Source organism: Callorhinus ursinus, unplaced genomic scaffold (assembly GCF_003265705.2).
Source record: "Callorhinus ursinus isolate GAN/ISIS: 27379988/994484 unplaced genomic scaffold, GSC_fseal_2.0 scaffold1, whole genome shotgun sequence".
In the NCBI taxonomy this organism is placed as follows: domain Eukaryota; kingdom Metazoa; phylum Chordata; class Mammalia; order Carnivora; family Otariidae; genus Callorhinus; species Callorhinus ursinus.
Window position 1 is genome coordinate 141,496,748 of NW_027397063.1, and position 14,313 is coordinate 141,511,060.

The 14,313-nt window shown below is 47.7% G+C and overlaps 1 protein-coding gene, 1 long non-coding RNA gene and 1 pseudogene across 5 annotated transcripts; 1 reads left to right on the forward strand and 2 right to left on the reverse strand.

The window, feature by feature from the left end:
- The window catches only part of LOC112820334 (SAP domain-containing ribonucleoprotein-like), a 6,646-nt pseudogene extending 3,097 nt beyond the window's left edge, over positions 1–3,549 (forward strand).
- Positions 3,550–5,003: 1,454 nt separating this feature from the next.
- Positions 5,004–6,156, reverse strand: LOC112823319 (uncharacterized). The gene is made up of 2 exons (XR_003207999.2): positions 6,016–6,156; positions 5,004–5,460 (listed from the first exon to the last, which is right to left on the reverse strand). It is a non-coding gene; the product is annotated as an uncharacterized lncRNA (long non-coding RNA).
- A 3,675-nt stretch (positions 6,157–9,831) lies between these two features.
- MYD88 (MYD88 innate immune signal transduction adaptor) lies at positions 9,832–13,506 on the reverse strand. 4 transcript variants are annotated; one of them, XM_025884384.2, is made up of 5 exons: positions 13,104–13,505; positions 12,096–12,230; positions 11,515–11,676; positions 11,221–11,312; positions 9,832–10,950 (listed from the first exon to the last, which is right to left on the reverse strand). In XM_025884384.2, the coding sequence occupies exons 1-5, from the start codon at positions 13,429–13,431 to the stop codon at positions 10,930–10,932; spliced, it is 738 nt and encodes a 245-aa protein (XP_025740169.1). In that variant the 5' UTR covers positions 13,432–13,505; the 3' UTR covers positions 9,832–10,929. The 4 variants fall into 4 exon arrangements, with proteins under 4 accessions (XP_025740169.1, XP_073758147.1, XP_025740160.1 ...); XM_073902046.1 differs by having other exon boundaries at positions 11,221–11,263; positions 11,487–11,676; XM_025884375.2 differs by having other exon boundaries at positions 11,496–11,676; positions 13,104–13,504.
- Between the last annotated feature and the right edge of the window lie 807 nt (positions 13,507–14,313).

The following is a 14,313-nucleotide window of genomic DNA, read 5'->3' on the forward strand; positions in this document are numbered from 1 at the left end:
TTCACAGGAAGCTGCAGTAATAGTACAGAGTAGTTTCTGAACCTCTCATACAATTTCCCCCAATGGATACATCTTAAGTAACTGTGATACAATATCAAACCAGGAACTTGACACTGGTACAGTGTGTGTGTACAGTTCTTTGCCTCTATCACATGTAGAGATCTGTATAACCACCACTACAGTCAGGATACAGAGCTCTTCAAGATCTCTGTTGGCTACCTCTTTATAGACTACCCACTCCATTTCCCCACCTCCAGCAGCCCTAACACCTGACTATTCTCCATTTCTATAATTTTGGTCGTTTTTTGGAAAGATTTATGTGACAGAGAGAGAGCACAAGCAGGGGGAGCAGCAGGCAAAGGGAGAAGGAGAAGCAGGCTCCCCACCGAGCAGGGAGCCTGATGAGGGGCTCGATCCCAGGACCCTGGGCCGAAGGCAGACGCTTAACCCACTGAGCCACCCAGGCACTCATATAATTTTGGTTATTTTGAGTAGAATTTTATTTTGATTTATTGACAGTGTTTGGAGAGTATTTCTTTGTATAGATATTTAGTAGGTACTCAGTATAATATTATATGTATATACTTTATCTCAGTTCTACTTGTGTTGACATTACCAGTGTTAAAGAGGTGTCAAAAGTTTCTACCCTTTAAGTCCCTTTACAAACTGCCCCTATTTATAACAGTCTTAAATATTTCCTTTACATAAATTGAGAATCACATCAGATAATGCATGAGTGAGTATGTGGGACAGGGGACACTAGCCTGGGAGGGGAAACTAGACTGGGCCTGATGGGCTTTGATCTTTTGAGGAAAGAGGAAATCATAGGGACCACAGAATCCCTCCTCCTGGCCAGCCATCACTTCATTTCTCCTTTTTATTGTGCAGTTGCTTGAAGGAGAAATTATAACTATACTTACCAACTTCCCTAATTTATCTTGTACACAACCACTAATCCTTTGCTTAAACCATCAGATGTCATTTAGAAAACTCAAATAAGGAAAGCGTATTAACTTTTTTTTTAGACTTTTTTACACTTTAGTTCTTCCTCCTTGATGTTCCAAGGTTCTTTTTTTTTTTAATCATTTAATTTCTCTTTCAAAAACTTCCTGTAGCTACTCTTTAATGGTAGGTCTGCTGTTGACAAATTCTCATTGTTTTTCTTCGTCTGAGAATGTCCATGTCCTCTTCATTCCCAATTCTCACTGGATATAGGATTCTGAGTTGATTCTTTTCTTTCAGCGCTTGGAAATGTTGTGCCAAAAAGAAAAGGAAAGGAAAGGAAATACTGTGCCACTTTTTCTGATCTCTAAAGCTTCCAATGAGAAATTGGATGTCATTCAAATTGTTTTTCCATTATAGGGAAGGTGTCATTTCTCCCTGGCTGCTTTCAAGATTTTTTCTTTGTCTTTAGTTTTCAGAAATTTTTTTTTAAAGATTTTATTTGTTCATTTGAGAGAGAGAGAATGAGAGATAGAGAGCACGAGAGGGAAGAGGGTCAGAGGGAGAAGCAGACTCCCTGCTGAGCAGGGAGCCCGATGCGGGACTCGATCCTGGGACTCCAGGATCATGATCTGAGCCAAAGGCAGTCGCTTAACCGACTGAGCCGCTCAAGCGCCCTAGTTTTCAGAAATTTGACTATGATGTATCTTGGCATGGATTTTTGGGGGGGGTTATCTTGTTTGGGATTTGATCAGTGTCTTGAATCTGGAGGTATAGGTCTTTTGTCATATTTGGAAAATATTCAGCCATATTTTTTTTGAATACGTTCAAAGCCCCACCTTCTTTCTCCTCTACTTTTGGGATTCCAGTAGATGTGGAGAACAAAGGCAAAGGAAGTGTACATAAAATTAAATTTTATGACTTACAGACCATTGACAAGTACTTGGGACAGGCAGAGTGACCTTCTTCAAGGAGCTTAGTTGCCTCAATGATAACATGCTATAGGCAAAAGGCAACCTTATCATAATATCAACCTGACCTCCAAGATCCAGTCTTCTTTAAATATGAAAATCCTTTTGGAAACGTCCTTTGTCTTTACTTCTCCCAACTCCAAAGTATAATTCCTCACAACCCCAGTGCACCTCTTCCCCCACCCCCCACGGGTCCTGTCCCTTTAGTGCTTTAACAAAACCACTGCACTGAAGACATCTCAAGAATTCTTTCTGGACCATCAACTCCAAATCCCACCATTTCCACATCAGAGTGACACAAATATTACATGTTTTATTGAAGTCCCACAAATTCCTGAGATACTGTTAATTTTTTTTTTTCAGTCTATTCTCTCTCTGCTCAGATTGGGTGATTTCTATTATTCTGGCTTCAAGTTCATTGATTCTTTCCTTTGTCCTCTCCATTTTACCTTAGAACTCATTCAGTGAAGGTTTTTTTTCCCCCACTTTTTTTCAGCTCTAGATTTTCAGTTTAGTCCTTCATTTCTTTTATCTCTTTTCCAAGACTATTTTTTTGTTCGAAGTGCGTTTGTGAGTGGACTTAGAGGGGTCACAAGATGGCGGCAGACAGTGGAGCTCCCTCCATAAGCTGAAGCTTGCTGAACTAAAGCAGGAACGTCTTGCTTGGGGTTTGGAGACTAGCGGAATACAACAAGATCTTATCAACAGGCTCCAGGCATACCTTTTTTTTTTTTAAGATTTTATTTATTTATTTGACAGAGAGAGAATGTGAAGGGGGAGCAGCAGACAGAGGGAGAGGGAGAAGCAGCCTCCCCACCAAGCAGGAACCCCGAAGCGGGCCTCGATCCCAGGACCCTAGGATCATGACCCAAGCTGAAGGCAGTTGCTTAACCAACTCAGCCACCCAGGCGCCCCAGCTCCAGGCATATCTTGAAAGCATGCTGAAGAGGAGGCAAATGAAGAAAATGTACTGGGAGATGAAACAGAAGAAGAAGAACCAAAGCCCATAGAACTGTCTGTCAAAGAGGAAGAACCCTCTGAGATGTGGCAGCATCTATTGATGTGGCAGCAGAGAAGAGAGTGGTAAAAGTGACATTGGAGATACCACAGACTGAGGGAAATGCAGGAATGCTGAACGATTCAATGTACCTGTGAGCTTGGAGAGTAAGACTGCTGCCTGGGCAATGAGATTTGGGATTTCTTCAGTTCCATCAAAAGGCCCGTCATCTGATGCCAAACCTATGCTTAACCTGGATAAACTAAAGGAACGAGCTCAAAGATTTGGTTTGAACGTCTCCTCAATCTCCAGAAGGTCTGAAGATGATGAGAAGCTGAAAAAGAGGAAGGAGCGATTTGAGATTGTTACAGGTTCGGCTGGAACAGGAACCACAGAGGATACAGAGGCAAAGAAGAAGAAAAGGGCAGAGTGCTTTGGGATTGCCTGATGGAAAGCTCTTAATTCTTTCTGTTCTCCAGTGGTTTCCCTCTCTCTGACTTTTCTTGGTCATATATATACCTAAATGCACAGTCATGTGCCTACGTCCTGCCTCGCAATGAGGGCGTGGACCCCGGGCACATTCAGGAACTCCAGCAGCAATTTGACTCATTGCTGTTCCAACTTTAAGGTTGTTGTTCTTGTGTTGTTGTTGTTGTTGTTGTTGTTGTTGTTGTTGTTGTTTTTAGAGAGAGTGTGCATGCATGTAAGTGCATGCAAGTTGTGGGGGAGAAAGGAGTGGGGGAAGAGAGAGAATCTTAAGTAGGCTCCATGCTCAGCACAGAGCCCGACAGGGGGGGCTTGCTCTCACGGCTTGCTCTCACGAGACCACAACCCCGAACCTAAATCAAGAATTGGACACTCAACTGACTGAGCCACCCAGCGGCCCCTTGTGGTGTTGTTTTGGAATCATTATTGTACTTGTTAATAAAAAGCAAATAGCGAATGAGGTGCCTTTATAATTGCTCCCTGAAATTTTACACTGCCTGCTTTAAAATCCTTGTCAGGTAATTTCAACATCTGTGTCACCTTGGTGTTAGCATCGGTGGGATTGTCTTTTCCTGCTCAAGATTTGCCTGGTTCTTGGTGTGAAGAGTGATTTTCAGCCCTGGAAATTTTGAGGACTACGAGACTCTGGATCTTATTTAAACCTGCTGTTTTAGAAGGCCTTCTCAGTGCTGTCTGAGTTCAGGTTCCCTACTCAGCCTCTGTTGACATCCTGGGAAGTGGGGATGGGGGGTACCTCGTTACTGCTGGGCCAGAGTGGGAATCCAGATTGCCCACTGAGCCTCTGCTGATATCACGCTGGCTGGGGGGGGGGGGGGGGGGGGGGGGGGGGGAGGCATCAGTACTGCTCCCCTGTGGCCCCCACAGACATGGGGGAGGAGCACATTGCTGGGCCAGTGGTGAGAATCCTGACTCTCCACTAGACCTCTTCTGACACCACCTGGCAGGTAGGAGTAGAAGTCTCAGGTCCCCATTTGGCTAGGTGGTATTGCAGTTTATTCTATAGTTTTTGTGGCTGGAGTAGGGTGGTTATTATCTAAAACTTTTCTTTCTTTTTTTAAGATTTATTTGAGAGAGAGAGAGAACATGAGCAGTGGAGAGTAGCAGGCTCCCCATTGAGCAAGGAGCCCGACGTGGGACTCCATCCTAGGACCCTGGGATCATGACCTGAGCCAAAGGCAGACGCTTAACCAACTGAGCCACCCAGGTGCCCCGAAAAGTTTTCTTTCTATGCTGCCCCTTGCTAGTCCTTTGGTTAGAGAGAGCAAGCCCTTTTTTCTTTTTCTTCCCCCCTCCTTTTTTTTTTTTTTCCTTTTGGTCTGTACCAATTAGTTTCTGGGTTGCTGGCTTCTCCAGTACTCAGTCTGAGCTATATAAGGCAAAAAGAAAACCCTGGGAATCACCACCATGTCATTCTGTGGGGCCCCAGGTCCCTAGCCAGTCTGTCTTCTTCTCTCCACCTTTCAGAGTCTCCTTTTTATTTTATTATATATGAAGTCCAGGGTTGTTTGTTTGTTTGTTTTAACTAAACAGAGGGAATAGGGAGATGTGCGTTTACTCCATATTTCCTCAGGACCAGAATTCCCAGGGCCTTTTAGACCATTTATTCTGCATGATCTAGCATACAGCAGCCAGCAAGGACAAAGTTCCCCTGAACTGATGGTGAACTCCCTCCTCATCCACCCGCCTACCATTACAATGGCCCAATGTGTTCTGCTCTGTGATTCTGAGTTCACCTTCTAGAATTTGAAATCATTCCAGACTGGTTTGAACAGGCATACTCCAGTTTTCCACCACTTGCCACTTCTCAGCCCCACGACTCAGAATTCTCCGTCAGCCAGAGGCCCGCCAAGAGGCTGCTCCTGCATTGTTGAGGGAAGGCACTGTATCCATGTCTTCCTGGCTTGGCTGAAGAGTCATGGTCCCCCTTTGCCACGAAGCAAGGCTTTCAGCGTGGCTGAAAGGGAACCATGGCCCTTCTCCCTTTGTCCAAGATCAGTGGGTCTGGTCCTTCTGACTCAAATGCCATGGCATTCATGGAAGTCCCTTTGAAGATAAAAATGTTTTGAGTTAAAATATTTTTGATATACTATTTATAAGCCTCAAAATTAATGAGTCATTTTTACAGAACCAAGTGTTAGAGATGAGATTTTCACGTCTGAAAATATATTATCAAATTTCCCCTTCACTTCCCCAACCAGATAAGATGATTATTTGTTTCAGTCATTCCTAATTAACGATTTTAAAATACCCTAGCTTAAGGAGATGCAGCAAGAGAGACATCTGTCCAAGTGAAGTAGCAACAACACTTGTACTTTTAAATGTAACACATTTTTGAGTGCCTGGGTGGCTCAGTTGGTTAAGCGACTGCCTTCGGCTCAGGTCATGATCCTGGAGTCCCGGGATCGAGTCCCACATCGGGCTCCCTGTTCAGCAAGGAGTCTGCTTCTCCCTCTGACCCTCTTCCCTCTCGTGCTCTCTCTCTCTCAAATAAATAAATAAAATCTTTAAAAAAAATTATTTAAAAAAAATAAAATAAATGTAACACATTTTTTAATTATCAAAAATTTTAGACACAAGAATAGAAAAAATGGGTGGCACCTGGGTGGCTCAGTTGTTAAGCATCTGCCTTCAGCTCAGGTCATGATCCCGGGGTCCTGGGATCGAGCCCCACATTGGGCTCCCTGCTCCGCGCGAAGCCTGCTTCCCCCTCTGCCACTCTCCCTGCTTGTGTTCCCTCTCGCTGTGTCTCTCAAAAAAAAAAAAAAAAAAAAAGGATAGAAAAAATGAACGAATTTAATAACTATTGTATAGTCACATTTGCTTCATATATCCTTTATTATTTTTTTCTCAATTTACTTAAGTATTCAAAACAAATTCCTGGGGCACCTGAGTGGCTCAGTTGGTTCAGCGTCTGCCTTCGGCTCAGGTCATGATCTCAGGGTCCTGAAATCAAGTCCCGCATCGGGCTCCCTGCTCAGCGGGGAGTCTGCTTCTGCCTCTGCCTCTGCCCATCCCCCCACTCATGCTTGCTCGCTTTCTCACTCAAATAAATAAAATCTTTAAAAAAATAAAATAAAAACAAATCCCAGATATCTTTTATTTCATACCAATATACTTCAGATTTGGACTCTTTAACAAATTTGGACATTTTCTTGTGTAACCACAATGCTATTATCACATCTTAATAAAATAGTGATCATTCTTTGGCATCATCTAATACCCGAATTTCCCCCATTGTCCCAAGAATGTCTTTTTTTAAGAGGTAAAATACACATGACATAAAGCATACCGTCTTAACTATTTTTAAAGTATATAGTTCAGTAGTGTTAAGTACATTCACATTGTCATACTGCCAATCTCCAGAACATATTTCCTTGGGCAAAACTGAAACCTTGTACCCATTAAACAATGACTCTCCATTCTCTCCTCCCCTCATGCTCTGGAAACCACCATTCTATTTTCTCTCTATAAATTTGGCTGCTTTATTTATTTTATTTTAAAGATTTTATTTAGTTATTTGACAGAGAGAGAGAGGGACAGCGAGAGAGGGAACACAAGCAGGGGGAGAGGGAGAAGCAGGCTTCCCGCTGAGCAGGGAGCCCGACGCGGGGCACGATCCCAGGACACGGGGACCATGACCTGAGCCAAAGGCAGATGCTCAACGACTGAGCCACCCAGGTGCCCCAAATTGGGCTATTTTAGATACCTCATATAAATGGAATTATACAGTATGTGTCTTTTTTGCAACTAGCTTATTTCACTTAGTGTAATGTCCTCAAGGTTCATTCATATTGCAGCATGTGTTAGAATTTCATTCCTTTTTAAGGATGAATAGTATTCCATTGTATGTGTGTACTACATTCTGCTTATCCATGCATCTGTTAAGGGGTATTAGGATTGCTTATAGAATTTGGTTGTTGGGAATAACATTGCTATGAATATGAATATACAACTTTCTCTTCAAGACCTTGCTTTCAGTTCTTTTGGTTATATATTCAGAAGTGGAATTGCTGGATCATACGGTATTTCTGTGTTTAATTTTTTGAGAACCATTTTCCACAGCAACCGCACCATGTTACATTCCCACCAGCAGTGCACAGGGCTCCAATTTTTCCATGTCCTTGCCAACACTTGTTATTTTCTGTCATTGTTTTAGTGATGGTAGGCATCCTAATGGGTGTGATATGGTATCTTGTGTGTGTGTGTTTGAGAGAGAAAGAGAGAGAATGGGGGGAGGGGCAGAAGGAAAGGGGGAGAGAGAATCTTAAGCAGGCTCCATGCCCAGTGCAGAACCCAACGTGGGGCTCAGTCTCACGACCCTGAGGTCATGACCCGAGCCAAAATCAAGAGCAGCTGCTTAACCTACTGAGCCACCCAGGTGCCCCTTGTTGTGGTTTTAATTTGCATTTTTGTAATGATTTGTGATGTTGAACATCTTTTCCTCTATTTACTAGTCATTTGTATATTTCCTTCAGAAAAATGTTCAAGTCCCTTGCCCATTTTTAAGTTGTGTTATATTTCTTTTTTGTTGAGTTGCAAGAGTTCTCGATACTAACCTCTATCAGTTATGTGACCCAAGAATGTCTTTTTACAATTGATCTGTTTGAACAAGGATCCAACATAGTCACCCTATATTATATATGTTTTATTGTCTAATCTGGAGGAAATCCCTCTCCCTGTTGTTTTCCCCCTGTCATTAACTTGTGGCAGAATTCGGGTTCACAGCCATGTAGACTTACAGTTTTGTATTTTAACTTTGCTGCTGCCCTCCAAAATTTTCTGCTTTTGCCTTTGATAATTTCAGCAGTGAATTTCCCGTATTGAAAAATGAGGGTTTCTCAATCAAAGGTTCCTAGAAGACTACACCCAAAATGAGAAGAGGAAGCTTTCTTGGTATCTGGGAACCTGCCCGTGGGGAAGTGGGCATTGGTGGAAGGAATGTGGGAGAGGTGTGAGGATCAGATGGGAGTGAAGTGAGCACATTCAGGTCACCAGCCTGGCCTGAAAGAATGGAAGTGTTTCCCATGACTCTACTGGTGTTACCCGGAGGACCCCCTCCCCCAACCCCATGACCAGGAGCCAACTCAAAGACTGTTCCCCCCAGCCATAGATGGCAGGGTGGATCCTGGGGGGCTCTTCCAGGACCACACTGAGGCTCTGCTCCCCAGCGGACACTGGAGAGGGAAGTCTTATCTCAGGGCTGCCCTGAATACACGGGGCCTTTCTAGGAGTCCCTGAGGGCACAGGGGCAAGGCTGGGGAGCCTCCAGTATCCAGGAGGCTCAGGAGCCAGGACACGGTAACAGAAAGACCACTGAGTGAAGACCTATGGTCACTGATAATGTCTGGGCACTCTAAAAGATCACTAGAGTTATCTCTTGGATTAGAATTATCACTGATTTTTAAAAATAATATATTTTCCAAATTTCCTTGAGTGAACAGTAAAAAAAGTGACATTCTATTTGAAAACAGATCAAAACCAGGGCACCTGACTGGCTCAGTCAGTAGAGAATGCAACTCTTGATCTCGGTCAGGGTTGTGAGTTCAAGCCCCACATTGGATGTATAGATTACTTAAAAATAAAATCTTTAGGGGTGGCTGGTGGCTCAGTCGGTTAAGTGTCCGACTCTTGATTTTGGCTCAGGTCATGATCTCAGGGTTGTAAGATTCAGTCCCATGTCGGGCTCCGTGCTGGACATGGAGTCTCCTTGAGATTCTCTCTCACCCTCTCCCTCTGCCCTCCCACCACACATGTATGCTCGCTCTCTCTCTCTCAAAAAAAAAATATATATATATATATATTTTAAAGATTTTATTTATTCATTTGACAGATTGAGCACAAGCAGGGGGAGGGGCAGAGGGAGAGGGAGAAGCAGGCTCCCCGCTGAGCCGGGAGCCCCATGCAGGACTCCATCCCAGGACCCTGGGATCATGACCCAAGCCGAAGGCAGACGCTTAACCGACTCAGCCACCCAGGCTCCCCTCAAAAAAAAAAAAAAAAAAAAAAATCTTAAAATTAAATAAATAAAAGTAAAAATAGATCAAAACTTCAGGATTAACACAGATATGCTTAAGGATGACCATTATTGACAACTGAGTTCTGTGGGCTGTAAGTTCTCCAGACTTTCCTTGGAGCCTAGAAGGGCCAAGCGAGGACCCAGAAACGTGACACAATCCAGGGAAGACCAAGCTTGGTGGAGGGGAGCAGTCTCCCTAGAGTCTGGAACTGAGGTCCCTATTCCTGGTTCTGCCCGCAGCCCTGGTGAGGCCTGGGACCTGTGAGGAGGAGGCCCAGCCTTCAGGAAAGCCCCTCCCAAGCCCACTGGAGCCTACCCAATGGGCCAATTTCTCTTACCAGGAGAGCTTTATCCCAGGTTACTGCCTCCCAACTCCCAGACACAAGTGACACCTGCTATTCCAAAAGTATAGAACTCTTTATTATAAACCCAGGATACAGAAGAGAAAGGACAAACATAGGCATATCTCAGCTCTCTGAAATTCTCACAGTGCATACAAAACAGGTATGAAAGATACTTTTTTTCAAACTGTTTAAAAATAATCCCCAAGATCAAAGTGAGGATAAGTGCACAGTTAGCTAAGTGCTTCATCAAGATCATTAAGAGAGGGGCCTCCAGTCCCAAGACCCTGAGGAAAGGTACCTTGCCCTAGCCCTGGCTGGGTGTGGAGCAGCAAAGACACATTTTTCCATTAGATTTAGGGTCCTGGGGTCTGCCCTGGGACAGAGACCTGAGACCATGCCATTTTCTCCCCCAGGGAGAGCTTGAAGATAACTAGCATACAAATCCCCTGGGAGGGAAGTCTGCAGCTTACTCGCTCTGCGAGTTCAAGCGGCTCTCTTTCTTGCTCTGTGCTTCACTGAAGCCACGAGTGCTGGCATATTGGGTTCTTTCCAGAGTTAGGTTTCAATGAAGAGGGAAAAAAAAGAGAAAAGGAATATGTGTGTCCCACCTCTGTCCAAGGTTAAGCCCCCTCGATAGTGATTCAAACACAGCTACTGCCAGTTCTCCCCACCCTACTTAGTTCTCAGGTGGAGAAACTGAGGCCTAAGATGTGTGGACAGGTCAGGGCTGGTTCCGCTGGTCCTCTTAGTGCCAGCTGGCTCTGGATTTCACTGTCTTGGTTGATAACCCAGCCCGCGGACGTGCCACTTCCAGCCACTGGTTCCGTGCAGGACATGAGATGCAACGTCCACAGCTATGTGTGGTGGCTACAGATGTGTCTGTGGAGTCAGCATGTCCAGGAATTGAGAGGCAAGTGGAGCACAGATTACCCCTACAACTGCAGGAGGAAGCAGGGGCAGAAGTACACGTACGGGCAGACAGAGAGATGCACACACACCCAGGGGCCCACAGCAGTCTTCAGGGCAGGGACAGGGCCTTGGCGAGGCGAGTCCAGAACCAGGACTTGGTGCAGGGGTTGGTGTAGTCACAGACAGTGATGAACCGCAAGATGCTGGGGAACTCTTTCTTCATTGCCTTGTACTTGATGGGGATCAATCGCTTCTGATGGGCACCTGCAAGCCAAGGAGTTCCGAGCTGGCACCAGGTCCTCACCCCCAAGTGGGGGGGATCAGTCCTCCGCCCAGGGGTTAACAACAGCCCTTCCCCCAACTAAGCACGCCAGCACACATTCACCCACTCAGAGGGCACTTGTGTGCACGCACACTCAGGTGTGCAGAAACCTATAGGAGTTCCTCAGTGCTGCATCCAGGGCCCTGGGTGAGGGACCAATGGCCTCCTGAGGCCCTGCCCACCCACTCCTCTGTGGCAAAGGCAGTGCTTACCTGGAGAGAGGCTGAGCGCGAACTTAGTCTGGAAGTCACATTCCTTGCTTTGCAGATAATCATCAGAGACAACCACCACCATCCGGCGGCACCTAGGGGATAGTGGGCAGACTGCAGCCACTGTGGCAACCTAGTTCAGCATACCCCCCGGGGACAGACTCAGGAGTCCACTGTGCCCAGGCTAGACGGGGCCCGGCTAGAAGAATCCCAGCATCTGGATCTCTTGGGCAGGGCTTTATGTAGCCACCCACTTGCCCCTTGGCCACTTAGCCAACCTCTTCTCAATGAGCTCACTGGCAATGGACCAGACACAGGTGCCAGGCAGGACATCACGATCGGACACACACAACTTCAGCCGATAGTCTGTCTGTTCCAGCTGCCGGATCATCTCCTGAACAAACTGGATATCGCTGGGGCAGTAGCAGATGAAGGCATCAAAACGCTCGGGCATTTGCCCTGGGTGCAGAGCACAAGGGTGATGTCAAAGCTCTACAGGGGAGGAGCCCAGGCAGGAACCCCCAGCCTAGGTGACCCTGGTCTTGAACCCTACACCAATCCTGAGATGACACTAAGAGAAAGTGCCCTTCTTAGGAGAGGGAAGATGAGTGTCTCTCCCCCCACCCTCCCCCCTCTGCGGGCCAAGACCTGGGTTGACCACGAGACAGACACATCATTTCATGAGTCTCATACCAACTCAGGGGTAGGATTATTATTATTACCATCTCTTAGGTGAGAAAATGGGGAGATCAATCAGAGAGATTAAGTGACTTGCCCAAGGGGCCACAGCCCACCTGCTTTCAAAATCTATGCTCTTAATACAGTACAGTATCTTATGACCCACCTGTCACACCTGGGGAGCAATATTGGATCCTTACCCAAGGGGTCATCAAGCATGGTGATGCCCCCCCGCTCTGGTGTCCGTGGGTCACTGCTGTCTACAGCAGGCACCTGTAAGGGCTTCTCAGACTCCTCCTGCTGCTGTTTCAGAATATACTTTTGGCAGTCCTCCTCTGTGGAGAAGAGACAAGGTGTGGCAGGCTCCCTCAGTTTGTCCCATGCCTCTACCTACAGTTAGGATCCAGCCCTTGTCCCACTCCCTTAACTATGTTGTGCTCCAGGCCTTTTCCAGCACTCTGGTGCCATCCACAGTTCAACATCTCTGAAAAGTTGCATTCCCATCTGGCTTTTGACCATCCCCAAGGGATGTCATTGCTGTTCTGGTCATCTGGGAAGTCATCATGGTCAGGTTTGTGTCTTTCTGTCCCTTTGTCCTGGCACTCCTTCCTAGAACTCCTGAGAACAGAACCCAAGGTGTGCTTCTTCCAGGACCCACGGTTGATGGGAGCAAGGGACTGGGCATGCAAGAACGGCTCAGGAGACCCAGTGGTTATGTGCAGTGAGGGCTGAGGCCCCAACCAAGCAAGATGCGTCATCTGTGAGCCACTGTTCCTACACCTATGCATGCATATTATGTGTCAGCGAGGGGCAGGAAGGGCTGCATTTTCCCAGGGACATGAGGTTTCCATAACTGTCAGCTTTCAGTCCCTCACCTGCCCTGTTGCTCTACCCGAAGCAGTCCTAACTCCCCCACAAAGGACCCTGATTCTGACTCCTGGCCCTACATGAAAGCCTTTGCCTAAGATGTTTCCCTATGTTCTCTGCCTCTCTCCAGCCTTCACCTCCTTTTCTCCAGTTCCTATCACCCCACTGAAAGAGGGAATTGGTCTCACACAGCGGTACCACCTCTGCAGGCTGCCCCCAGCGTCCCCACCCCACCCCAGGCATCAAAAGAGGGCCTCTCCAGGGGAGGTTAGATGCTGAGGCTGGTGAAGGTCAGCTCCCTCATCGCCCTAGTTATGAGGCCCGGAAGCGCGTGTCCTCACCGATGCTGGGCCCCAGGTCCACCAACACGTCCTCGCGGCCCAGCTTGGTGAGCAGCTCAAGCAGGCGGCCCACCGAGGCGCCAGGGCGTCCCTGCCAGTAGTCCAGCAGCTTGCCGGTGGGGTCGGCTTGCATCTCCAGATGCCGGATCTCCAAGTACTCGAAGCCCATCTCCTCGGCCAGCGCGGTCCAATCGGCCGCCACCTGCGTCCGCACGTTCAGGAACAGCGACAGGCGGCTCCGCACTCGCACGTTGAGAGCAGCCAGGGGCAGGGAGGACGTGGAGCAGGCGGGGGACGCGGACTCCGCGCGGGAGACTTCTGCAGCCATGGTGGGATACCCCCGGAGCCCCAGCGCGGTGGAGTTGCGTTGCCTGTCGGCGCTTCCTCCTTCCTTTACCGCCACCCCCGCCCCCGGCCCCGCCCCGCCGGTTTCTGTTTCCGAGAAGCGCCGCCCTGCGCTTCAATCTGGAGCCCGGGCAGCTGTGTGAAGTTGGGGATGCCCCACCTCCGCTCTCGGGGTCCGGGGCAACAGGGGATATGGGAACCGGGGGCCTGCCGTTTGAGGTCTGTGGAAGCCCACCGACCCGTCCTTCGGGGTCTAGTGCGGGGGCGGGAGGGGCGTCTCACGACCCTCCTTTGAGGGTTGTAGGAAATAGGGGCCTTGTTCTTTGGGATCTATCTGGTAGAATCACATCCTTTCTGTGGGGGAACTGAGGATGGCGGGGAGGGGGCAAAGGAGGAGACATCACCCCCCCCCACCATGCTCGTCCCTGGATCTCTTGGGAAGGCACAATCCAGAGGTGAGGTGGGAAAGAGTATACTCCCTTCTGAGGTCTGAGGCATGCCATGGCCCTGCCTTTGAAAGGTGGGAACCCCTCTGGGGTTGGGGGTAACAGGGCACCCTGGCCTTTGGTGTCTAGGAGAAACGCAGTACCACCACTCTCTGGGGTCGAGGGAACACATTACCACTGGGAGTCAAGGGGGCACCTGGCCTTGCTCTTTAGAGTTGTGGGGGGCGGGAGGTTGGGAAACACAGTCCTGACCTGAGGAGCTCTGGTCTTCCATTGAATAGGTATTGATCACCTACTAAGTGTCAAGCATTGTTGCAGGCACCCCGGATACAAGCCCCTCCCTGCCTCGGTGGAGACCCCAGCCTGGTGTGGGAGGTGGGCACTAATTAAACCCAAACTACTGTAAAATTGATAAATGC

Excerpts from the sequence above, each read along its gene's own strand:
- MYD88 (XM_025884375.2), bottom strand. The coding sequence starts at position 13,431 with ATGGCTGCAGAAGTCTCCCGCGCGGAGTCCGCGTCCCCCGCCTGCTCC. Across the intron at positions 11,677-12,095 it reads CATGCTTGATGACCCCTTGG|GGCAAATGCCCGAGCGTTTT; the intron begins GTAAGGATCCAA and ends CTCTGCACCCAG. Across the intron at positions 10,951-11,220 it reads CGCGCTCAGCCTCTCTCCAG|GTGCCCATCAGAAGCGATTG; the intron begins GTAAGCACTGCC and ends CTTGGCTTGCAG.